The sequence below is a fragment of the Candoia aspera genome, chromosome 8 (assembly GCF_035149785.1).
Source record: "Candoia aspera isolate rCanAsp1 chromosome 8, rCanAsp1.hap2, whole genome shotgun sequence".
NCBI lineage: Eukaryota > Metazoa > Chordata > Lepidosauria > Squamata > Boidae > Candoia > Candoia aspera.
This window is the reverse complement of record NC_086160.1, coordinates 17,874,753-17,902,165: the sequence shown is the minus strand read 5'-3', so window position 1 is coordinate 17,902,165 and position 27,413 is coordinate 17,874,753. Positions and strand designations below refer to the sequence as shown.

Genomic DNA, 27,413 nt, shown 5'->3' with positions numbered 1-27,413 from the left:
GGAATTCCTGGAAGCTTGGCACTCAGACAACTCAGCCATCAATAGACACATAGAAATAAACCATATTTACACACCATTCAAAAGAAACAATAAAAAAGCTAAGAAGGAGATAAAAAGACCAGAACACATCCTCTCCAGCAGCCAACACCCAGATAAGCAGGGATTAACACCAGGAAAACAATCAAGCAGAAAACAACACCCTAATCAAGGAACTACCAAGGAGGAAACCACAGCCCCACCAACACTGGTCGGGCAAGCTGCTGTATATAAACAGGAAACAAACCCCACACTGATGACATTACCTAGTTGGGTAATGAAACATCTGCAGGCAAACAACCCAGCTCAGAGAGCACAGTTCAGTCCTGAGCTATGTATAGTCTCTTCTATTGAAATAGGAATTTCATTGAAATTTGAAGCTTAATTATTCCATTTATATCCCTTGTGAATGCCAATAGTTATGCTGGTCTATGAAGATTTGATTTGACAGTGGTAACTAAGCAATAAAGTATCTGAAAAATAAATAAAACCAATAAAATGGAAGATGCAATATCAGTTTCTACCACATTGATTAAGGTGGTCCTTAGCTACTCATAAGGGCGAAAAGCGCACAATCCCTAATAAAACAGGTTTGTCTCAGCTTATTGCCAGAAATATTAACAGAATTGGTACCTGTTGAGGCTTTTTACATTCGTGGTGCCACCACAAAGCAAGCTTTATGTTGTACCCCCATCCAATGTACTTGTGCTTGATGGGATAAGAAGAGCCTCCACTTCCTTCTCACATGTATCAGCACAGACAACCAGATTCAGAAGATTTCCTTTAGATGTTCAAAACCCAATTTGCTCAGGAACTGTGGGTCAGTACCAGTAACGAGCTTGGCCCCAAAATATAGAAGTTTCAGGGAATATGGTATATAATCTCCAAAAGTTCTGCTTATCAGTGTCTAGGAACTCACACATAACAAATATCTGTCTTGTTAGTCACTGAATTAATATTGATCTCTAGTCCATGTAAATTAATGTAAACATTTTCTAAACAAATTCAACATAGCTTTTTCTTACTACTCAATGATTAGATTAGCCATATTATTATTTTCAGTATGATTATCAGGCAAATTCAAAGCGGGCACTTCTCTTTTAGGGGTGTATCATAGAATGACATGAATTACAAATATGCATTTAGTAGTTATAAAAAACACTGCTGAGCTTACTGTAGCGAATTCAATTCTGTCCTATATTGTGCAGAATCTTCAGATGTGTTTGAGAGCTGATGGGATTTAACATTTAGTTCATCTTCCAAACAGAGGATTTTTTCTTTTAACAGTGACGCTGTAGTTACTTGATCAAGACGTTCTGTTTCCAACTACAGAGCAAAAATATATATATATTTTCTAAATCTGTGTGACATTTTTAAATTGAATGTATTTTAAAGACTGCAATATAAAGCAGTCCTTCACAATATGTTCCACTAAAATGGTAGTTAGGATCAATGGCAGTGCAATCCACAAGAAGGCAACTGCCTTGTGGTAACAGGAATTATTATATACTGTAATATATGGCCTCTATCGTAATTCCCTTTTTCCCTCCAAATAATCATGAAATAATACCTAAATAAAAAGTCATAGCTCCAATCCCAATCTGAATAATAATAATTACTAATCTGCAATCATTATGTATATGTTAATTTGGGCAAAATACTTACTCTTTGAAGAGTGCTTTCCAATCTCGATATTTCCTGTTCCAACTTTAATTTATCTAAAGTATATCCCTCCTGCTGGATCTAACAAAACAAAGTAGCCAGATCAAATAATGAGTCATTTCATTAACAATATTAAAATATCCCTGATTATCCTAACTACATTTTGGAATAAGATTTCTTGAAACTGACATGTCATGACTTAAGAGAACATGGATGTCAGAAGGAAAATGGCATCTATTTTGCTTTCCTTTAGAACAACAAATATAGTTGAAAGTACATGTAAATGAGAAGCAAAACAAAAAAAGCAGAATAACTGATTAACTCAAAATGAGCATTTATTTCTTCTTGCTTTTTTTTTCATTGGTAACCTCTGCATAACACTTCTAACTTCACATAAGCGATCTACTAGAGAAAAAGTACTGGGGGTACTTATTTTCATATAGATTAAATATGGCATCTAGAATTTATTATTATGTAGAATGTGTGTCATTGACCTATAGCATCCTAAATAACCAATGTTACACTGTTTTCAGAACTTAATGGCTTCCCTCACATACAGACTTTTTTCATTAGGATAATTTTATTAATGTGATAGATGCAATCTTATTTTAATATTTTTATTATATCAAACTAAATTAAAAAAGAAAAATACATACAACTGTATTAACAAGATAATGGAATCTTAAAATTAACTACCATAGTAATAAAAATTTTAAGAGCTGGGAAAAAGAACTACTCCAAACAATTTGACTATATTGCTCAAAAGTATTCTCCCTTACCCCTTTGTTGAAAAAAAAAATCAGAAGTTGACAAACAATATATTGTATACCAACAATCAATTACTGCAAATCAGGTGTAGATTTCTCTTTCCGGTATGCATAACAATTTTAACAAAGCCCCAAACACAAAAAAATTACATTATAAAATTTTTGTCATTTTGAGAACCTGTGCTCAATTAGCACTTCCATTCATTATTAGTTTTATTATTAGTAGCAATATTCTTAGCAGTATGGTTATAAAAGAAGGCCCAAAATGCATCTATTTTGGAATCTTTATGATGTATTGTTAATCATCTTAAGTTTTACAGAGATAGCCACTTTAAATAAGAAACTAGACCAAAATTATTTCATTACTGAAAACTACAGAAAATATTTATTAAAATCTGACCTTTAATTTCTCCCTTAGCCCTTCTTTCTCTGACACTACTCTTCTGAAATCAACCAATGCAATATTTCTTTCTTCTTCTGCATGACTTTTAGTTAGAAAACAAGTTTTTTTCTCTCTCCGTAGATGGTTTAATTCATCCTGAGACTAAAAGTACAGAATCGTTTTTGAAGTGGTCATTAAATACATGTATTTTTATTTATTTTTATTGTAATTATATTGCAATTTTTAGAAAACAAACACAAAAAGAACAGCATACAAAAACGAATTAAAAGAAAACAATATCCAACATATGAAATGTGTAATACCAAAATGAACAAAGAGAAAAATAGAAAATTAGAAAAACTAAAAAATTAACATATTGTGGTATTTATTTAATAATTTAATAACATCACACTGGGAATAAAAAAATGTTCTATTTATGTAAAATATTGCAAAATGTCTCCCAAAGGGAAATGTATCATTTTTTGATTAGTAGAAAAAGTAGCCTTTTCAAAAATGGATTAATTTCTGGAATCTAGTCTTTGATAATTGAGGTAACAGTACTTTCCAATCTCTCAATATAATTATCTTGATTATTCCCCGTGTAAGATATAACCAATACTCTTCAAAAACTGTCAGATTCCACAATTTTGGATTATTATTCAAAATAACATTGACATATTTAACTTGAAAACATTTCTGCAGACATCTACTTATATATGTTACATATTCTTCTGAAAAGAAACCGGACATGACCAAATTGTATCAACTAAATGTAACCTCAAATTTCTTACATTGCCAACAAAGAAAATCTTGTTCCTGAATATAACATTACAAAGTAACTGATTTAAAGTAACTATTCCAGAATCTGTCTTTCTACCTATTTTTAAATAAAGTTTTTCTGCAAAGTTAATATTCATGAGACTTAGCATCAAAACCCAATCTACGTCCCAATAAACTCCAAATAGGTCTAACTGCACCTAACCCAAGAAATTAATAATTTATTAAACTTACATGTTGCCTGACACTCAATGACCCTGGGCGGCTCACAACAATCAAACAAATTAATTATAATATGTTCACCCAAGTAATTACCAGGATCTTAACACAGATATATAATAAGTAAATGTATTTTTCATGCGTGTAGTTGTCTGCATGCATTCATGAATTGCAAAACTTGGGAGTACGTGGGGCAGAATCTCAGGTTATACCTACTCCATTCGTAGGTAGCAAAACATGTCATACAGTAAATCATTATCCAATAATAATTGATTATACATCTATTTTGTTCTGCATTTACATTCTTTTTTCCCATTCTGAACTGGAGTTCGCAATAGTTCTGTAAGTCTAGGTTGCTTCTAATGAGACTGCAGATTTTCATGATATTATGTAAGTTATATATGGACAGATACTGAGCCTCTCTGGATCAAGCATATATTTATTTACCTGTTCATAAAGAACACTTAATCTGTCTTTTTCTGTAGTTAATAATTTGACATTAGACTGAATTTCTATCATATGCTTCTCAAATCTGTCTAGCATAGACTGTAGCTCATCTCTCTCTCGTTTAACTAATCTAAGATCTTCACTCTGCAAAATAAGGGAAAAAAGGAAAAAGTGAGAAAATACATATACATAACACATATCCCCCATATGGGGGAACAGGTATTGCAGGTCAAGAAACAGACATTACCAGTGTCAGGATTGCAATCCAAACACAATTGTCATTCCTTGCCTTGTAAGTCATAGTTTATGTAGCTAGGAATTAGTACCCATACAAAACTGCCCCTGGCTTATTTTGTTAACATTCCCCATGACTGGGAATTCTGGTTTTATGTCAGCTATCTAGCCAGGATCTCAACAATCAAACACAGTACTAAAACTCTGCTGAATATGTTTTGGTAAACCTTCAGCTTGCAGGTCCATCTCTCCTCCTCCAGCAGGGCCATGAGACATCCCAAATCAAATCATTTTAATTATGGTTAGTCAAAACAAGCCAATTTCTAACCATTTGCTGTCCAGATTCAAATGCAAACTGAATTAACCTAAAGGAGTTCCCATATTCTCCTGTGGCCATGTTAGACAGGGAGGGAAAAAATGCATGGACTTGGTGTTCACATAGATTTGATTATTATGAGGAAAAAGATTTAGCAGTGCATTAGTGTCTTTACAAATAATAAATGCTTTTCTATAATAAAATTACTATGATAAAATAGTAGCATTTTATATTTTGCCTTTCTGGCATAACTGCTTATTGAAATCTTTTAAAATTTTCACATAAAATATGTCAATAAAAACAGGTAAATATACAGCTACAAATAATTTCTAACATGATTAGCTGAAAGAAATTTATCATGCTTAAGAAGGAAACAACACTGAATTCAATAAAACTGGGCTTCAAAATATGCCAATATTTTTGGCACTAACAACGCTACACTGCCTCAAATTTAACCACATCAAGAGAAAACTAGTTTTTTCCCTTATTAAAGTAAGTGTATATTATTTCAGTCAGTATGTTCAAACAGTTGAGGATGCTGCCTGACAACCTCATTTCTACTACAATCCTTTTTACTCTACTGGCTGCCAACAACTATTTGTGACAGTAATAGGCAGCTTTAATCCAGATCTCCTATTTGACTTCATAGTCAGGGGTAACAAGAAATTTAATGCAGGTAAGTGCAGAGGAGGAATGGACCTCTAAAAGAAATGAGCCAAGAAATGAAACCGAGCACCCTGCCAAAGTATGAAAACATCCTCCTCCTAGTAAATAATCAATCTGCTAGAGAAAGGATTATCTGACCCATATCTGATGGCTGGCAGCAGGCTTTATAAAGCTAAGGGTTTAAAAGATAATTTTGAGGAGTAATTGGACTTTACGTGGTATCATTAAAGTATGATATATTAAACAAAGTAGGCATTACCTTTTCTGGAGACCTGTGTAATGGGCTAGATCTTCTTTTAAATATCTTTTGGAGATACTCTAGTTCTCGCTTATAATAGTCCCTGTCTTCTTCTATAGTCTTTACAAATGCATCTAGGCGAGAAGGTGACTTGTCTCCAAGTGCTATACCACCCTCAAGCCTCACTCTCTCTAGCTCTATGACAAGTTCCCGATCTGCAACAGAACACAATCAGCAAGGATGAAATTTCCATGCACATGCAGTCTTTAGCTAAAGTGGTCTAGATTCATTATGAACATGATAAAGAGCAACTCTTCCATAAATTTTCTATTTCTAATGAAAATTCCTCAAAAGGACAGGAAAAGCAGTAAAGATTTGGAAATTTGAATTCAAATTCTCATGTTCTTTGCCATTATTGAAGAACACTTGTGCTATTAAGGCTATTAAGTCTGTTAACTGAGTATGCACTTTTAATTGATAAATATCACTTTTAGGCAACTAATATATTAGGAGGGCCTTTGCACAACTTCGTGTTGTGCACCAGTTACACCCCTTCCTGGATCAGGAAGCCCTTCAAACGGTCACTCATGCCCTTGTTATCTCCCATATAGACTATTGCAATGCGCTCTACATGGGGCTACCCTTGAAGAGTATCTGGAAGCTACAGCTGGTCCAGGATGCAGCTGTGCGGGCTATCTTTGGTGCCTCTAGAAGGCCACATGTAACACCTTTGTTGTGCGAGCTGCATTGGGTACCAGGATGCTTCCGGGTCCAATTCAAGGTGTTGGTTATCATCTTTACAGCCCTACATGGCATGGGGCCAGGCTACCTGAGGGACCGCCTCAGGTAGCTCTACATCAACCCGTCCCACACAATCATGGAGAGCATGTTGCGGACCCCATTGGTAAGAGAATTCCGTCTGGTGGGGTCCAGGAGACAGGCCTTCCCTGCAGTAGCTCCCGCCCTGTGGAACATCTTGCCCCCGGAGGTGAGGCTAGCTCCATCACTCCTGGCCTTCTGGGGGAATTTGAAGACCTGGCTCTGCCACCTGGCTTGGGGCGGAGAGGGGAGTCGTCATGTCTGGGGATGGCTAGTGCCCCAGAGTGCTTGTCGCATACAAGGACTGAGTTATTATCTGCCATTTGGATTCTATTTTATCTATAATTATTGTTTATTTGTACCTGTATTTTTAGATATTGTATTTTATATATTGTAATTGTATTGTATATTTATTGTTTTATTGATTAAAAAACAATAAATATACAATATTTATTTATTGATTAAAGAAACAATAAATATCTGGGTTGTAAACCACCCAGAGTCCTCTGGTAGGAGGAGATGGGTGGTGACAAATCTGATAAATAAAATAAATAAATAAAATATTAACTGATTGTTTAAACATACTTACAAATCAAAACTGCAGCAAAATTTTAGCACAATATTGAATGCACAAAATAATATTTTCCCAAAACTGAAGTCATTATAAGTGCCCAGTCATTTTCTTTTTCATTCTTCAGTATAGTCATATTGATTTGACTATATCAAGATGGCTATTAAAAATTATGCCCTTAACTTGCAGCCTCATGAAGAAAAATTGATGCCAGTTTAAATCAAACTTTGATTAATGTTTCAATTTGTCTCTAAAAACGACACTTAGAAATACAAATAGCTGATTTAAATACAGTCTGATAATATATTTGTGACTATTTAGACTGAAACATCTGGGCACAGTTCAAAATTCCCAATTCACAACACAAGTAGAGTAAGGAAGTAAAAGCCAGAACAGAATTTGCAAAAGTGGCATGCATTATTTTTCAATACAGTAATATAGTTCTAGCATGCTTTTGCCAATACAACATAGTTCCTGCTGAGTGAACCATTCAATATAGTTATACTGATTTAGATAAGATACTTTTCACTCTGGCAAGTTTTAAATAAGTGAACAATTGCAAAGAGTTCAAAGTTTAAATGTTATTGATAAATAAAAAAGCTAAAACCAAACAATCATTCAAGAAGTGAACATTTAATATTTTACTCATGGAATAAGCGGATGGAAAGTAACCAGCAAATCTTCCGCTCTCTAGGTAAGTATAATGCTACCAAGCCAAATATTTGTCAATTGTAGGATGCATATAAATATGCCATTTTAATATATAGTAACCAAACATGTATTTTAAGATTTGCAAAATAATATTGCTCTAACAAGTTGTGGTAAGGATTCTGCTTTCCTCAGGAAAGGAACCAAAATCTGAAAGAATTAGGGAGAAATTACTAAACAAACAATTCAGCAGTGTATTACGCAAAAGTTCTTTACTGTCCTTTATTAGAATTTTTTCCAAGAATTCATTCAGGGCTGGAAATCCTTTTACAACAGCCAATGGGAATCTAAATACTTACTTATAATTTCAAGGTTTTCCACTTTTTTGGCCAATCTGTGGTTTTCTAGTTGAGTCTGATTTAACAGTATCTCAAGATTTTGTTTTTCCTCTGCTTTTCCAAAGAGTTCTTCACTCAACCTTTCTTTTTCTCTGCGATATGACGATAACTCCTAATATGACACGAATACTGCAAAACTTAGAACTGTGGCTACAATAAGGGTACATTACAGAAGCCAATTTTTAATTGCATAATATTTCCATATATTCATGTTAGATGCACCAAACGTTCGTATTTCAGAGAAATGATAAAATTTGACTTAGATACAATTTGTTTTAATTTAATTTGATGTATGTATATTATTTATAAACTGACAGTCTGTCAGCCAATTTATATTATTTATAGCCTTTTTAATATCCAGAAGATCTCATGGAGGGTAACAATCCATAAAAACAAGATAATAAAGACAAACAAAATAAAGAATGTATTAGTTAAAAATACACAGTACAACTAAGAATTATTAATAGAAAAGTGATCAAGAGATTAAGGCAAGATCAAGCTAAATTTCACATGAGCAAAAAACTTGATTTCTTTACCTTATGCAAAAAGATAGGTATGCTTAGTACTAGCCAAGCCTCCAGGAAAGGCATTCCAAAGTTACAGTGTCACAATAGAGAAAGCCCTCTCCCACGTCCCCATAGAATGCACTCATCCCAATCACGAAACAACGAGGAGCTCCTGCACTGTGGATTGTAGGCAAGTATATACTGGGGATGTTCTCCTCAAGTACTGCAATCTTAAACAATTAAAGAATTTAAATGGGGTAACTTGAGATGCAATTAGGAACAAATGGCTCCCAGTGCAGTTTTTAGAATTGGTGTTATTTAGTCTATGAAATAGGTTTTGGATAACAGCCTTGTTACCATATTTTGCATTAGAACTCTTGAAGGACAGACTCATATACAGTAGAGCACAGTACAATGCAACTGGCCAAATGCCATCCCAAGTGACAAAATGGATCCAGGAGTAAACCAAGGCTGCAAATGATCTTTCAAAGTAAATGCAACCCCAACCAAAATAGGAGACTGATAACATTTTAGCCACAGTATTTTTAATTCGAGGAGTGAGAAGAGTGAAGTATCTTACTCAGGCACAACATTATCATTTCTCTTTTATTATCTGAAATTTTATTTATTTATTTATTTATCAATCAAATTTCATCACTGCCCATCTCACCCAAAAGAGGGACTCTGTGTGGTTTACAATAAAGCTAAAAAGATTAAAATACAATAAAAACAAAATATATTACATAGTATATAAGTGTAAAATATAAAATAGCATCCAAGATGACAATTAAAAGTTCTGATTCGGATTCATAAATACATGGTGACAACTTTAAGGCACTAGCCACCCCCAGGATTGACTACCCTCCTTCCTGCCCCAAGCGAGATGGCAGAACCAGGTCTTTAACTTCTTCCAGGAGGTCAGGAGAGAGATGGCTTGCCTCATCTCTGGGGGAAGAGTGTTCCAAAGGGCAGGGGACACAGCAGAGAAGGCCTACTTCCTGGACCCCGCCAATTGACATGCTCTCATGGACGGGGTCCATAACATGCCCTCTCTGCATGACTGGGTGGAACAGGTCGATGTAATGGGGATGAGAAAGTCCCTCAGGTAACCTGGACCCATGCCATGTAGGGCTTTAAAGGTGATAACCAACACCTTGAATTGGACCCAGAAGCAAACTGGCACCCAATGCAGCTCTTGCAGCAAAGGTGTTACGTGCGCCGTCCTTGGGGCACCCAAGACTACCCGCGCTGCCACATTCTGAACCAGCTGTAGCTTCTGGATACTCTTCAAGGGTAGCCCCATGTAGAGTGCATTGCAGTAGTCTATACAGGAGATGACTAGGGCATGAGTGACTGACTGGAGGGCCTCTTGATCCAGGAAAGGGCATAACTGGCACACAACATGAAGTTGAGCAAAGGCCCTCCTGGCCACATCTGCCACCTGCTCTTCACGCAGGAGTTGTGAGTCCAGGAGGACCCCCAGATTCTGCACAGGGTCTGTCTGGGGCAGTGCAACCCCTTCCAGAACTAGAGATGATAAGTTCCTGGATACAGAGGAGCACCCGACCCACAGCCACTCCATCTTACCAGGGCTCAGCTGAAACCTGTTGTTCCCAATCCAGACCCCACAGCCTCCGGATACTGAGAGAGGGTGGTCACAGAATCACTTATATCACCCGGGATGGAGATGTGTATTGGGTGTCATCTGCATATTGATGATAACTCATCCCATGGTGACGGATGATCTCACCCAGTGGTTTCATATAGATGTTAAAAAGGAATGGGGAGAGTACCGAACCCTGCAGCACCCCACAAAGGAGGGGCCATGGGCCGGATCTCTCGCTCCTTATCAACACCAATTGGGACCGGCCCTGGAGGAAGGAGATGAACAAGCGCAAAACCATACCGCCCACCCCCAACTCCCTGAGCTGACCCAAAAGGATACCATGGTCGACAGTATTGAAAGTCGCTGAGAGGTCAAGAAGAGCAAGGATGGATGCACTACTCCCATCCCGCTCCCACCAGAGATCATCCATAAGTGCGACCAATGCTGTTTCTGTCCCATATCCAGGCCAGAAACCTGACTGGAAGCGGTCTAGATAATCCATTTCATCCAGAATCCTCTGGAGTTGCAACACCACCACTTTCTCAACCACCTTCCCTAAAAAGGGGAGGTGGGAGGCCGGACGGAAATTGTTGAGCACGTTAGGGTCCAGCGACAGTTTTTTGAGGAGGGGGTGAACCAGCACCACCTTAAAGGTAGCCAGAAACACCCCTTCTCCCAAGGATGAATTCACCATCACCTGGATCCAACCACTTGTCACCTCTCAAGCTGCCTTCACCAGCCTGGAGGGGCATGGATCTAATTGACAAGTGGTGGCATTTACAGTCTGGAGGACCCTGTCCAATTCCTTGAACAGAATTAAACTGTTCCCAGATAACCAGGTAAGTACATTCCCCAGGCATCTCCACAGACCATGCCTCACACTTGGAATCCAACTTGGAATGGATCCAAGTGATTTTATCCTACAGATTCCCAGAAAACTCCTCTGTGCGGCCCTGAAGGTGGGTCCCAAAAGGGATTGAGTGACCTTAAACAGGGCTGCTGGGCAGCATTCTGCAGATGCAATAAGAACAGTAGGCCTTAATAGCAGCTCTAGCTTGTGTTCGGTCAGGTTCGGTCCTTGTTTTCCTCCAGCGGCACTCTAGATGTCTCTTAATCCTCTTCAGAACCCTAAGCTCCTCTGTAAACCATGGTGAGTATTGGGTTCAATGGGGTAAGAGAGGTTGCATGGGTGCAATCCTGTCCAAAGCCCCGGTCGCCTCCCTATTCCAGATGGCAGCCAGGGCCTCCACTGTACTGTGCAGCAGATCCTCGGGTATAGCCCCCAGCTCCCTTTGGAACCCCATTGGGTCCATCAGTCACGAGGGACAGACCAATCAAATGGGTCCTGACTCCATACGGAGGGGGGCAGCATAGGAGAAACTCAAGGCCACCAGGGCGTGATCTGACCATGACAGAGGGGACAGATGTATTCAGATCACATTGCCACTGCTCTGACAAGAAAACCAAGTCTGGAGTGAGGCTACTGTCCTGAGTTGGGTCCCAAATAATCTGGGACAGGCCCATGGCCGCCATGGTAGCCATGAACTCCTGAGCTGCCTTCGAGGCAAGCCCCAGGGATGGCAGATTGAAGTCCCCCAGAACCATAAGTCTGGGGAACTCCACCGCCAACCCCAAGATGGCCTCCAGTAGCTCAGGCAAGAAGGTTGCTAGGCAGCAAGGAGGCTGGTACAACAGCAACAATCCCAACTGTTCTCAGGAGCCCAACTTCAAAAATAGAGTCTTACAACCGGCCACTTGTGGAGCAGTGCCCCTGAAGGCTAACAGAGATTCCCAGATGACAACAGCTACCCCTCCTCCCCTGCCCTGGGGTCTTGGCTGGTGCCATACCATAAACCCAGCTGGGCACATCTCCGAAAGGGGCACCCCCCCCTTCAGGGCCCAGCCAGGTCTCAGTAATACACACCAGGTCTGCCCCCTCCTCAGTGATCAGATCACATATGAGGGGGAACTTGTTGTTCACTGGCCTGGTGTTAAGAAGCAACAGCCGGAGACTAGGGCCCCCACAAGTCTGCTGTCCAGGGCCTGGGTCTGAGCGCAGAGGGCCAGCATACGCCACAGGTATCAAACACTGGGAGCGTCTTCCCTGAAGATGACCCACCCTCTGACTACCATCATGACATCCCCGCCCCATCACCTGAATAGCGTAGCCCGCCCTAAATCCCCCAGAGCCTCTAATTGCATTTGTCCCCAATCCCAGACCTTCAGAGTCCCTGGTTAGGGGTCCCTCCATCTAATCATACATCCGCAGATACAACTAGTCAACCACGGGGTAGTAGCAGGTCCTCCAGCACTTCAGCTCATGCTCTCAGCCCTGTTACAACCCAACCGTCACCCCCACATCCACTGTGCTCCCCTCCCCAGCCTCTCTGCTTAATCAAAAGCTGTTACTACTTAAAAATTATTCAAACAATATGCTAATTTTTGTCCTCAGTGAAAAACTAGATATACAAACTATTTTAGTCAAATCAATCTAATACTGAAAGTTTTAAGCTAAATACTGCAAGATATTCTAATTCTACTAGTTTTACTGTAAACTAAGAATTTTCAGTAGTATTTATATTTAGAATATTTATACTGCCCTTATAAAAACTAATAAAAATCTACTACAGCAGTGTTAATATCAAGAAGCAGCATTGTTATAAATATATTGATTTGCTTTCTTATACTATTAATAATTGCCTTTAGCAAACATGCATTAAATTCAAGCCTAAGTATTAAAATGTTTCAAAAGTACTGATTTAAATAAGTTAAATTTAGTACAACAGGCACAACATTACTTACTAACTTCAATCTTGCTATAGTCTCTTCACGATCTTGTATTTCACTGTGTTTTTTTTTAATTTCTTCCTGTTAACAAGAAATAGTATTTGTAAATGTTAATTATTTTTATAAATAAATCATTATTTTAAACTGGAAGTAGAATATTTATTTATTTCTACATAAATTGTGCCAGAAGTATTAGGGCAGTTACTTCAATAAATATCAGTCACTACAATTATTTATTATTATTATCTCCTGCACATACATAACTATTACATTTTAAAAATAAAATCTGAATATTTTTTTCTGATTTACTGTTAACTTTTTATTGTCCTGTTACTTCTGGGACACCCTGTATTTTAAAAACTTGTGCTCATTTAAACATGTGAACTGTTGTAAGTAAGCTGAATGATTCCTATATAAACTATGAACTATTCCATTTTAAACGGATTCACATAATTCAGAGAAAAAGAACGAGAAAATACCTAGCTAGCTGGAATATGTTAAGGAGCTTTATATCATAAGAAATCAGCTGTTGTAGTAAAATGGGATAAGCATTACAGCAATAAAGCAGGAAATCAGCTTCAAACGGAAATCTACCTGTATTAGCTGGTCTCAAGTAATTTCAATATTTCATCTGTAATATGGAATAATCAGATCTACTTTACAGAACTGGTGAAGGATTGCATCTATCTGTCTATCTATCTATCTTTCAAAATGCACACATAAAAGTATGTCCCTGTGCAGTAAGTATTATTATTCCTATGAGAGGTAAAAAATTCTGGAGAACAGTAGGAAAGCAGATAGAACAGGAAATAGTTGAATGACAATCATTCAATGGCAATAATGATGCAAACTGTACTACCTTGCAGGGTAAACAATGCAAGTATCTGGAAGATTTATATTATCTGAATAAAAAACAGAGTTCTTTGAAGTGATAAAGTGGTTACATCCCTCAGACGACTTGCACAGTTGCTTTGTCCGTGGCTATCTGCACAGGTATAGGTGCATATGAAGCCACAAATATACATTTATATGCACACACCCATTATATATTATATTAACTATATCAGTGTTAATGACATATACAAATATTAGTTTATATAAAATAATTAAATTCAATTTAGGCTCCAGAATGACCCTGGGTAGCTCACAATAAAGCCAAACAAAATCTAAATTGTTGTTTATAAAATAGAATTACAAAAAGAAAAAAACAAAGAACAAGATGGTGAATTTAGCCAACAACCACCAACAACATACAAATACAACAGGGGCCCCAACCACCCTAACCCAAGGCCTGGGAGAACAGCCAGGTCTTTAGGGCTTTTTAAATAACATCAGGGTAGGAGCTACATAGATCTCAAGGGGCCCTCATTCCAGAGGGCAGGCACAACAGAAAATTACCCTTATAATCAAAGATATAACAAAAATGTTATAAAAATTGTTATGTAACAGAAACCTATAGAGGAACACTTACGCACCAATCTGCTGGAGCTGAAAACTCAATGAAAAGGAGAATTTTCAAGTTAACTTTACTATAAGGGAAGATGCCTTCCAGGCTACAGGGGTAACAAATTCTCTAATACAGAGGCCTGCCGTCTCTTCCATGGACCTTGCAAGGGGAAGAGACCCTCAACAGGCCTTCCCAAGGTATTTGAACCGGAAGGGTGGAATTAATCACGGCAAAATGGTGCCTGACTATATTCCGGGTGCAATTGCTTTAACGTTACAATGAGAGGTTCTCTGCTCACAGTAATACATTTTTGATGCACCTTTTCTGAATACTTCACAGTTCTATTAAGTAATCTTTAAATGGCTTCATAAAATGCCAATCCTATTCATTATTTTAATAAACTTTTAATTAGTTTCTTGGCTAACTACAGATCTTTTTGACTTATAAAATCTAGAAAGATGTTATATACATTCTAACCAACAGCAAAATATAAAAATTCTTATTCAGTTATGCAGAAAACTGCACAAAATCCCTAAACCTGTTATTAATTTCATTTAATCAGTAAAAATATTGTTATATTTTTATATACCCTCTTCTGCATAAAACTTTATAGCGTTTAAGATCTAAGACAAAAATGTTATGTGAAAGAAAATGAATGTTGGGATCTTTTCATGAGGAATTGGAGCATATTCTTGATGTTCTAGCAATTCACAAAATTCTCTTACCTTAGCCTCTCCAATTTCTTTATCTGCAGTTTCAAGCACAATTTCTTTATGCCTCTCCAACTGTTGGGCCAAATGATCGATTTCACTCAATTCTTGACACAATTCTTCATTTTTGTTACTTAAATGAGCCACCTCACTAGTCACATTTTGCCTGCTATCCAAAAGATCTTCTATGCGCTTTTCAAGGTCTTTGTTTGTTTGCTGCAGAAATTCAACCTATAAATATTGACACCATATAATCCATTTCAGTTAAATACACCTGAACAAAATTTAGACATTCCTTCAAGGTTCTTCCATAATGAACAAGCACAGTACAGGTGATTCTCACTTAATGACCACAATTGGGCCCAGAATTTTGGTCACTAAGTGATGCAGTCATTAAGCAAATCCAACCCAATTTTATGACCATTTTTGCAGTGGTCATTAAGCAAATCACATGGTCATTAAGAGAACCATGTGGTCGTTAGCGAATCACTCAGTTCCCCATTGATTTTGCTTGCCGGAAGCCAGTTGGGAAGGTAAAAAATGGCGATCATGTGACTGCGGGATGCTGTGATGGTCAATAACGCAAACCAGTTGCCAAGCACCCGAACCACAATCATGTGACCACGGGGACACTGTAACGGTCGTAAGCACAAGGACCGGTCGCAAGTTGGGTTTTAGGGCCGTTGTAAGTCTGAACTGTTGCTAAACAAATGGTTGTTAAGTGAGGACTACCTGTACCTTCTGCCCTTAGAATACAAATTAACACATTAAATTTATGGATGACAAAAAAACCCTCTTAAATTACACATAATTACTTCAGCTATATTTCAGAGCCCAGACATTCCAATGAAATAAATTTAGAAGCAACATTTTTGTCAGTGTTACTAACTGGTTTGTTAATGTTTAAGAACAAAGCAATTATGGAAAATGTTAACTAAAATAACTTGGGCTTTGACCCACAGATGTTCAAGATATATAGAAGAAAACTGGAAGGGCATAAAGGACATAATTAAAATGGCTCTAACTACAATCTGCATACACTCACCAAACCAGGACACCAAAAGCACTTCTCCAGGGAATGTCAATAATTACATTTAAATCTCAGTTTAATAGACTAAATGTGTCTGTTACTCATATGTATGAAGATGTCATCATTACATAAATTATATAAATTAATGTGTGGCCTAATTTGCATTGCTTGTGTAATGCTGTCATCGTGCAAAATGATACTTGAAAATTTTACCCATTGCATGCTAAGTCCATTCAATCAAGGCGCAGAAAATAGAAATATCACTGTACTTTGGATCACAGCTAAGTTGAGCCATATTTTAAGGTTTTAAGATATACTTTAGTGGTCTTTAAATGTATAAGCTGAAAGAGACTCAACTGTGTTACCTGCAAATTTAGGTGAGCAATAATTTTTTCATTACTTCTGCTTCTGGCTTCCAGAGATATTATGTCATGAGAACGACCACCATCTAGTGCTAGTGCTAAACGTTCAATCTCAATGTCTCGTAGCTCAACCTTTGAAGAAAGAAATATTTGTGTTAACGCTGTCAGTGCTATAATTATATGCCCATGATGTAATCACACACATTATGCAGCACTTGAAGCCAAGAACACTGGTAGTGGCAGCCACCTAACAAACTTACCCACACCCATTTCCCCAGAGTTTTCCTTTCTCTACCTCCCCTTTGCTGCTGCCAATGTCTTTAACTTCAAGAGCACCATAAAAAAAGACAGGAAAGAAGGGCTGTGGAAAGTTGGGAAAGAAGTTGAATATGGTGCTCTTGAGCCCAAGGATATTGGCCATGGCTACCCAATCAGCCTTTCCAGCCCCAACGTTATCATCCTTTTCTTTCCAAGCCTCCCCAGTTGTTGCTGATACTGTATTTTCCTGCTGTCCCCTCAACTCCCTTCCCACTTCTGCCCAGGACTTGCACATTTCAGTTCAGGCACAGAAATGGGAATATTTTACTATGGACACAGCCCATAAGAAACTAGCTGCTCTGTGCATGGAATGATTTGTGAATGGATTGTGCATCTCTACTATTAAGAGATGAAAGACAGTTTGGTGTAGTGGTTAAGGTGCTGGCCTAGAAACCAGGAAACTATGAGTTCTAGCCTCCCTTCAACATGAAAGCTGGCTGGGTGACTTGGGCTAGTCACTCTCTCTCAGCCCAACCCACCTCACAGGGTTGTTGTTGTGGGAAAATAAGAGGCAAGAGTATTAGGTATGTTCATTGCCTTGAGTTGACCGAGAGACAGACACAGACAGACAGACGGAGAGGTGGGACTAAAATTGAATAATAATAATAATCTCACCTTCTTCAACACTACAGAAACTATAGATGGTATTAGAGACTATGCAGACAAAATATGAAGAGCTCAATATACCTGTTTGCTGTAATTTTTCACTTCACGTTCAGCTATGTCCAGTTTTTCCTGCAAGTCATGTACTTCAAGCTGCATTTCATGAATTCTGAAATATTTGATACATACGTAAACCACCTTCATCTTGTCTCTGTCATATACACAGACTGCTACTTCTTAACTACATACATGAAAAAAGTTTTCTTAAAACTTTAGAATTTTGTAGAGATCCTTCCCTGGTAAGGAAGGTTAGGTATGGTCCTACACTGTCACATTTGTGCCTTACAGAATGAAAAGTCTCCACAATTTGTGGCCAAAGAAGATCAGCAGGGGAAAAAAATGAACTGATAGAAGATTGAGAGAAACATGGTTTCACAAAATTCAAAAACCTTTTTCTCTCAAACATGACCCCAACATATGAAAGAAACTATATCACTTCTAAACCTGATATATAAAAGGGAAAAAGCAAGCAGATGAGCTATTATAAGGTCTCTACTATACTCTCCCAATCCAATCTACGTAACTGATACAATAAGTAAATAAATCTCTCTGTAAAAATGTTCTGCTTGTCACCCAAATATAGGGAAACATAAATGAATATGTATAAATTGTGCATTTCTTCTAAAACTGTACAATAAACCCCCACCCACCCCTAGTATTAATGGTTGATATGACCCGTGAAATGTTGCTAATGATCAATCACCTGTTGTCAGCCACTTGAAGAAGATCTGCAATATATGGGTCATCTGGCTGAGGAACTGGATATGTGTCAATCCCTGAAGGAGGAACTGGCTGATCTATTTGCATACGCTGACGTCGAAATGGAACATTTCGTTTCCTACCACCTGCAAAGATAAATGTGTATAAATTCTGAGTTTTGGGGGAGTTTTAACTATAAGACCTGAGGTACCACTTTACCCCTTAAAACATCCCCTCCCACAGATTCAAATTTTGGCCCCGTCCATTCATGCCACAATAGAGTTTTTGTGCATCCTGCAGAACAGAGGTCAGATAAATTCAGTGAAACCTCAATTTAGCAGTCCTCAGTACATTGGGCTTTGCGTGCAACAGACCAAGTATACACATCAGTTTATGTCATTTGTGTAAAATGTTATGCAAATTATATCATTTGTGCTAACTTACATCATTTGTGTAATGACATCACCTCACAAATGATATGTCATCATCGCAATGACATAGTTTTGTATTTTATGGAGATTTGTGAAAAACAGATACTCGTCCACCACAATTACACCGCTAAAAGATTTCACTGCAATCAATACAGTGAACACACAACTGGGTGAAGTTTCTCAAATATTTTCTTGTAAATATAAGAGATGTGAATAATATTAAAGGCAGACAGATAGAATGAAGTTCCACCTTACATCCCTTCAACTGTCAGGAACCCCATAGATAACAGAGGACAACAAATTTGGCTTGGGGGCAGCACCTTCCTAGAATCCTAGTCTATGCAAAGGTTCATTTCACAGGGGTAAACTGGTGAGATATCTATATCTATCTTTCCTTCTTAACTAATCACTTTGGCTATTTTGAGAAGGTATCTTTCCAGGTGCTGGTATACATGCCACAGACATTCCATCAAACACAGATAAAGACATCATATCAATCTAACTCCCTAAACTAGGTAGCTAACCTTGTAATTAAGGATCTGGATCTGAGATTATTCTGTGTCAATACTGATTAAGGGTCTGAGATAAACACATTGGGCTACGTGGATATCATGTCGAAAAGATTCATACTACCCCATCAATAGCTGGTTTATAGCCTATATGTATAGATCACCTAAAAAGGTGATCTGGCTCCTCCTCCCCAACTCACTAAATATATAATGTTTAAAAATATAATATAGAGTTCACAAAGCTGTAGTCTCCCTTGGGTCAAGCTTGACTCCTGGTGACCACATGGACATGTTTCTTTGGCAATAATGTAGAAGCAGTTTGCCATTGCCTCTTTCAAGGATTTTTTCTTCCCGATCTTGTCTATATCCCTGGTACTCCCATCCAGGTACTAATCAGGTCCAACCATGTGTAGCATTTCTGAGATCCACCAAGATCAATTAGAGGTTACTACCCGATATTGTCAAGCAAATTAGTATATGAGTCACTAAAATAGGTTTTACACAGTAAAACTGAAAACTCAATAAAACATAAAAATAGGAAGACAGAAATTTTACCTGGCACTCAGAGAGTAACAAAAGATGGTTTACAGCTCATTTGAAGCCTAAACAGGAAAGTTACTGAACATCTTTCGAGAAACAGTACCAGAGTTCATTGAAACAAATATTTATTTGCTTTGCACCTGCTGCTTCTGGATCAAGTGCTTAAACTGATACCTTGTTTCCAGTACCAAAGATACTAGAAACAAGCTATCAGTTATATATATCAGATATAAAGATATTTAAATAGTAGTAAGAGTGCACAGAATTACAGCCCAATAAAAGAATAAGCAAATCAAAATGAACAGATAAGTTAGCACTGTACCTGGCGTCTGTACCACAGCTTGTAGATTTTTTTCTTGAAGTTGTTGGATTTTGTCAGTCTTGGCTTTGTTTTCTTTTTCTAATGATCTCATTTTATGCATATATTGATTATTCAAAAATTTCATGTCTGAATTCTCATGTTCAAATTTCCTCAAAGTAGCTTTCAAATCTGTAAGGGAGAAAAATGGATACCTTACTTCTTTTTAATTGCACAATGCTAACAATAAGAAACACTTCAAAAACTATTTTCTTCTATCTAAATTATTACATTAACATATTTATGATTATTGATCAACACAGTAAATATAGCCAACAGTATGCTGACAGAGCTCATATATATAGTCATCACCCTTAATAACCACCAAATTCTTTGCCCCATTTGACTTTTTAAAAAATGCATAGGATGCTAGCATGTTGAAAAACAAAATGTCAGCATCATCTTTATTTCCAAGAATGGCTCTAGAACAGCATTGTTACGAAATAAGAATGGTAGGCTGATGAGCTTGACGGCGTAGAAGAGGGCAGTAGGAAATGCCGCTTGTCTTGAACAAGATTCTTAAATTAAGTGTAGTATCAAAGGAGAAGATTTGCAGAATCAGTGACAACACTGTTTAGTGAGCTAAAAAGAGATAGCAAAGACAGACTGCAAAATCTTAACTAGAAATTTAAAAATTGTGTTACCTTTGACCTGTTCTTCCAATTGCTCTTTCAGTTTCAGAACTTCTAAGTGCAGCTCATTATTTTCACGTATGAGCCTAGCATTTTCTTCTCGATAAGGTTCCAGAACAACATCAAAGTTGCTGCATTCTTTTTCAATTTTTCCAGCAGATAACTTTGCACTCCGGAGGCTCTCGGTTGTATGAACAAGGTCACTAAAATGTAATAAAACAAATAATCAGAATATAGAACAAATATTGAAACTGTTCTTATAATTTCCTATAGGTACTCAGTTGAATCGCCACATATTAGAATAGTATCCATACATGTCTAAGTTATTTTAATTACTAATCAATTCTAATATGTTTTCTTTCTCAATGTGCATGCAAAACAATAGGTTCATATTAATTCAGCTCTGAAGCAGAAAAAAGAAGTGCAAGAAGAATATTACATCCTTCCTGGAAAGGGAAATATTAATACCTTATAAATTGCTGAACTGGGCTATCTCCCCATAAAGAGTTGCACTGTGCCTGATTTAGGAATTTTTCAGAAGAAGTGTCTTCAGAGAAACAAAAGAGAACAGTTTTCCCTGAAAATCAGATTCTTCTGCAGTATAAGGCTGCACTGAAGAATTTGTTCTAGAATTTCTTAAGCAGACTTGAGGCTTCTGGGGAAGAAATGGCGAACTGAAGACAGCTCCATGAAAAGCAGAGCTGACAACCGCAGCTGAATGAAGAGCCAGTAAGTAGACCGGCTCTTCTTAATCCCTCTCCAGACAAGGAGAGGACTTGAGATTGCCCACAAGTGCTTCTGACAGTTGCTCCTTGTGAGGAGACTATAAGACAGCAGTCTCCGGCAGGTTTAGAACTCTGGGAGACAAGGGAACGGCCATCTTGCTCAAACCGTGGTCAGCGCATTTAAAAGGACAGTGGGTTCACATACTTCCTTTTCTAATCATTTTTGGAAATTGCTTGTTAATTGCTTTTCAGCTGTTAGGAACCTTTGGATTGACAAGTTTTACAGTACTGGGTAAGTTTCCTTCAATCCTTAGTGAAAGAAGTTTAAAATACAAGTTTAAGGACTTAATTTTTTTTTTCTGGAATAAACAGAAAAAGGGTGATTAAAATTTTGATTTTAGAAACTTACAAACGGACTACGGGCTCAGATAAATTTGGAATAAGATTTTCAAATTAATTATAGATAATCCTTCCCATAGGAAAATGCTTTTGTTTTGAATTCTAAAAAAAAAAGACAAGACCAAAACTTGGACACTAGAGGGAACGAGAAGCAACTAAAGATTACAATTAAAGGAGAAAAACACTCAAACTTGACTTACAAATACAGAATTAAGCAAAACATTTTAACATTGGACATATTGAAGGATATTTTTGAACAATGGACCCAGAAGCTAATTTTAAGAGTGTCTGCCTCTGAAGATGGACTGTGTTTAAAAGATGCTATGGAAGAGGAACAAGTATTACCTGCCATGATTGAGACTGATTTGAAAGTGGATTTAAAAATGACAGGCTACAAGAATAACATCGAAAAAGATGCTACACTGGACATACAAAAGAAACTGTCTTAATAATTAAAAGGGATATACAAATAACAAACCAAGAGAGTGACCTGGATAATATTCCTATATTCGATTTACAAAAGAGGCTTGTTAAAGCTTTGAAGAATTTTGTGAGAAGGGACAAAGAAAAAATGAAAAGAAGTCAAGTTTTAGGAGATAATCTGAAGGACTAAAGAGCAAGATTATTAGAAGAAAAAGGAAGTTGGTTTATTTGATCAAGGTTAAAATAAATATGTTGTTATCTCTGGTAACCCTTAATGGACTTTTGCTGACAACAGGATTGAAATGACAAGGTTTTATGAATTTGTTTATAGATAAGAGATGGGATATGGGAAGAAGAGATCATCTGTTGTATTTTAAGAGAAGGTGGTAAGTTACTAAAACTTTATAGTTGTGATGAAGGAAAAAGTCACTTCTTTTTATATTTCTTTTTTTCCTTGTTATATTCTTGTTTTTTCTTTCTTTTCTATTTTTCTTTCTATTTTTTCTTTTTATTCTTTTTTTTAGTTATTTTTCCTTCTATTTTTTCTTTTTATTCTTTTTTTTAGTTTGTATTAATTTGTATTGTTGTAAACTGTAATCTTTAATAAAATTAGTATATAAAAGAATTTCTTAAGCAGACTTGTCCAACGCAGGACAAGAACTCATTCTTGGTTTCTAGCCTGATCCCTTAACCACTATACCAAACTGGCTCTCATGACATAATACAAAATGTCAGAAAACATTTCCTGTGGGCACTCCTGATGTTTGGGCTGTACAATTCAACTTTGGCTACTTTCAAGGCAGATACATCTCTTCCTGAATTTTTAAGAACCCTTCCAGTACATTAAAAACTCTGCCATTGTTGAAGGCCTTGAGGAATCGGGTAAGGAAATATCTCTGAAAAAATGGCCCAATGGATCACAGGTTGTCTAGTGTGAACTAAAAATATACTACACAATCAAGAACCTTCTGAAATAATCAGGTCACTTGGCAGATATAGAAATAATTTTTTGTAGACAAAATCATCAAAGAAAAACTCTTTCTAAATGGGATTTGCATGAGGGTTGCATAAGTGTAAAAAAGCTGATACAGTTCTAATAAGATGGCAGTATTCTTGCCATGAAAACTAAATGGATCAGTACAACCAGAGATATGTCGGTATACCATTGGTAGATGAGACCCCCAGGTCGGAAGATGGTCAAAATGCTACTGGGGAGGAACAGAGGATGAGCTCAACTAGCCCCAGACGTGATGACGCGGCTAGCTCAAAGCCGAAAGGACGGCTAGCGGCCAACAGTGCTGGTGGTGAACGGCGAATCCGATGTTCTAAGGATCAACACACCATTGGAACCCGGAATGTAAGATCTATGAGCCAGGGCAAATTGGATGTGGTTATTGGTGAGATGTCAAGATTAAAGATAGACATTCTGGGCGTCAGTGAACTGAAATGGACTGGAATGGGCCACTTCACATCAAATGACCACCAGATCTACTACTGTGGACAAGAGGACCACAGAAAAAATGGAGTAGCCTTCATAATTAATAGTAAAGTGGCTAAAGCAGTGCTTGGATACAATCCAAAAATGACAGAATGATCTCAATTCGAATTCAGGGCAAGCCATCTAACATCACAGTCATCCAAATATACGCCCCAACCACAAATGCTGAAGAAGCTGAAGTAGAGCAGTTCTATGAGGATCTGCAGCACCTACTGGACAACACGCCTAAAAGAGATGTTCTTTTCATCACAGGAGACTGGAATGCTAAGGTGGGCAGTCAAATGACACCTGGAATTACAGGTAAGTATGGCCTGGGAGAACAAAATGAAGCAGGACATAGGCTGATAGAATTTTGCCAAGACAACTCACTCTGCATAACAAACACTCTCTTCCAACAACCTAAGAGACGGCTTTATACATGGACTTCACCAGATGGACAACACCGAAATCAGATTGACTACATCCTTTGCAGCCAAAGGTGACAGACATCTATATAGTCAGTAAAAAGAAGACCTGGAGCTGACTGTAGTTCTGATCACAAACTTTTTCTTGCACAATTTAGGATCAGACTAAAGAAATTAGGGAAGACCCACAGATCAGCTAGATATGAGCTCACTAATATTCCTAAGGAATATGCAGTGGAGGTGAAGAATAGATTTAAGGGACTGGACTTAGTAGATAGGGTCCCGGAAGAACTCTGGACAGAAGTTCGCAACATTGTTCAGGAGGCGGCAACAAAATACATCCCAAAGAAAGAGAAAACCAAGAAGGCAAAATGGCTGTCTGCTGAGACACTACAAGTAGCCCAAGAAAGAAGGAAAGCAAAAGGCAACAGTGATAGGGGGACATATGCCCAATTAAATGCAAAATTCCAGAGGTTAGCCAGAAGAGATAAAGAATTATTTTTAAACAAGCAATGTGCAGAAGTAGAAGAAAATAGAATAGGAAGGACAAGAGACCTCTTCCAGAAAATTAGAAACATTGGAGGTAAATTCCAGGCAAAAATGGGCATGATCAAAAACAAAGATGGCAAGGACCTAACAGAAGAAGAAGAGATCAAGAAAAGGTGGCAAGAATATACAGAAGACCTGTATAGGAAGGATAACAATATTGGGGATAGCTTTGACGGTGTGGTCAGTGAGCTAGAGCCAGACATCCTGAAGAGTGAGGTTGAATGGGCCTTAAGAAGCATTGCTAATAACAAGGCAGCAGGAGATGATGGCATCCCAGCTGAACTGTTCAAAATCTTGCAAGATGTTGTTGTCAAGGTAATGCATGCTATATGCCAGCAAATTTGAAAAACACAAGAATGGCCATCAGACTGGAAAAAATCAACCTATATCCCCATACCAAAAAAGGGAAACACTAAAGAATGTTCAAACTATCGAACAGTGGCACTCATTTCACATGCCAGTAAGGTAATGCTCAAGATCCTGCAAGGTAGACTTCAGCAATTCATGGAGCGAGAATTGCCAGATGCACAAGCTGGGTTTAGAAAAGGCAGAGGAACTAGGGACCAAATTGCCAATATCCGCTGGATAATGGAAAAAGCTAGGGAGTTGCAGAAAAACATCTATTTCTGTTTTATTGACTATTCTAAAGCCTTTGACTGTGTGGACCAGAACAAATTGTGGCAAGTTCTTAGTGGTATGGGGATACCAAGTCACCTTGTATGACTCCTGAAGAATCTGTATAATGACCAAGTAGCAACAGTAAGAACAGACCACGGAACAACGGACTGGTTTAAGATTGGGAAAGGAGTACGGCAGGGCTGTATACTCTCACCCTACCTATTCAACTTGTACGCAGAAAACATCATGCGACATGCTGGGCTTGAGGAATCCAAGGCTGGAGTTAAAATCGCTGGAGGAAACATTAACTATCTCAGATATGCAGATGATACCACTTTGATGGCTGAAAGCGAAGAGGAACTGAGGAGCCTTATGATGAAGGTGAAAGAAGAAAGTGCAAAAGCTGGCTTGCAGCTAAACCTCAAAAAAACCAAGATTATGGCAACCAGCTTGATTGATAACTGGCAAATAGAGGGAGAAAATGTAGAAGCAGTGAAAGACTTTGTATTCCTAGGTGTAAAGATTACTGCAGATGCTGACTGCAGTCAGGAAATCAGAAGACGCTTAATCCTTGGGAGAAGAGCAATGACAAATCTCGATAAAATAGTTAAGAGCAGAGACATCACACTGACAACAAAGGTCCGCATAGTTAAAGCAATGGTGTTCCCCATAGTAACATATGGCTGCGAGAGCTGGACCATAAGGAAGGCTGAGAGAAGGAAGATCGATGCTTTTGAACTGTGGTGTTGGAGGAAAATTCTGAGAGCGCCTTGGACTGCAAGAAGATCAAACCAGTCCATACTCCAGGAAATAAAGCCAGACTGCTCACTTGAGGGCATGATATTAAAGGCAAAACTGAAATACTTTGGCCACATAATGAGAAGACAGGACACCCTGGAGAAGATGCTGATGCTAGGGAGTGTGGAGGGCAAAAGGCCGACCAAGGGCAAGACGGATAGATGATATTCTAGAGGTGACGGACTCGTCCCTGGGGGAGCTGGGAGTGTTGACGACTGACAGGAAGCTCTGGCGTGGGCTGATCCATGAAGTCAAGAAGAGTCGGAAGTGACTAAATGAATAAACAACAAACCAAATGATCTTGGCTGATTTTGAAAAAACCAAGAACAAGGCCAGTTAGTACTTAGATGGAAACTACAGGAGATACCATGGCTATAAACTAGACTGGGAAGTTAAAGAAATATCCTGAAGAAAACAAAAGCAAACCATTTCCATATTGTTGACAACAAAACTTATAATCCTGCAGTCACCAGGAGTTGAGCTTTACTTGAGGCAGTTTTCCCTTTTTTAAGGTGGCAGTGGGAAGCATGCAGTCAGCAATTTCTTTTCCAAAATTAACATGAAATTTCATGCTTAATAAACTTTAATTTTCAACCCTGAAAAAAAATCTTATTGAAGATTGATTCAAATTAAGTCATGGTTTTAATAACTTAATTTGAACTATGTGCACATAGTTTTTATTACAGAAATGTGCCTGCTAAAAACTGCACACAGTTCTTCATTCCAAGCACTTACTAATGCAGAAATGCTTCTATACAATTAATTACAATAATTTTTGAAATTATCTCTTTAAGTTGCATTTTGGTAAAACAGAATATTTGCTTTGATAAACCTGTTTCATAAAATAATCAAATTCCTCATAATCAAAAGTTTCAATTCCAAAGCTCCTACAAGTATTTTTGTTACATTCCTTTTTTAATACCTGAAAAGCTTTTCCACCAGAGGCAAACTTTCCACTCCCAGTGGTTGTCGATATCCCAGCTGATCCAATCGTTTCCTTAAATTAACAAACTTCCGCTCTGCAGCTGTAGTCATTGTGAAGATTTTCTAAACAAAAATGTTGGCTCAAAAAGGGGACCAGCAAATAATTAAGACCCATACAAATTACCATGCACTATAACATGATCTTGCAGGACCAAGCCACATGCTTGCCAGCACTGGCTGAAGTCATAGCAAAGATGGGCATGGTATTCCGGCAACAAGAGGAGGTGAACAGGGGAA

The 27,413-nt window shown here is 37.8% G+C and overlaps 1 protein-coding gene across 4 annotated transcripts in view; it reads right to left on the bottom strand.

The window, feature by feature from the left end:
- The window catches only part of CEP135 (centrosomal protein 135), a 54,514-nt gene that overhangs the window by 26,050 nt on the left and 1,051 nt on the right, over positions 1-27,413 (bottom strand). For 3 of the 4 annotated variants that reach the window (XM_063310143.1, XM_063310144.1, XM_063310142.1), the window contains exons 2-15: positions 27,115-27,239; positions 20,791-20,981; positions 20,111-20,278; positions 18,313-18,454; positions 17,634-17,718; positions 16,632-16,760; positions 15,252-15,467; positions 13,095-13,160; positions 8,142-8,292; positions 5,766-5,959; positions 4,291-4,434; positions 2,866-3,009; positions 1,702-1,779; positions 1,211-1,362 (exon numbers count right to left, since the gene is read on the bottom strand). In XM_063310143.1, coding sequence (XP_063166213.1) covers positions 1,211-1,362; positions 1,702-1,779; positions 2,866-3,009; positions 4,291-4,434; positions 5,766-5,959; positions 8,142-8,292; positions 13,095-13,160; positions 15,252-15,467; positions 16,632-16,760; positions 17,634-17,718; positions 18,313-18,454; positions 20,111-20,278; positions 20,791-20,981; positions 27,115-27,239 — 1,985 coding nt within the window. The remainder of the gene's footprint in view (positions 1-1,210; positions 1,363-1,701; positions 1,780-2,865; positions 3,010-4,290; positions 4,435-5,765; positions 5,960-8,141; positions 8,293-13,094; positions 13,161-15,251; positions 15,468-16,631; positions 16,761-17,633; positions 17,719-18,312; positions 18,455-20,110; positions 20,279-20,790; positions 20,982-27,114; positions 27,240-27,413) is intronic. The other variant, XM_063310145.1, reaches the window with a different exon arrangement.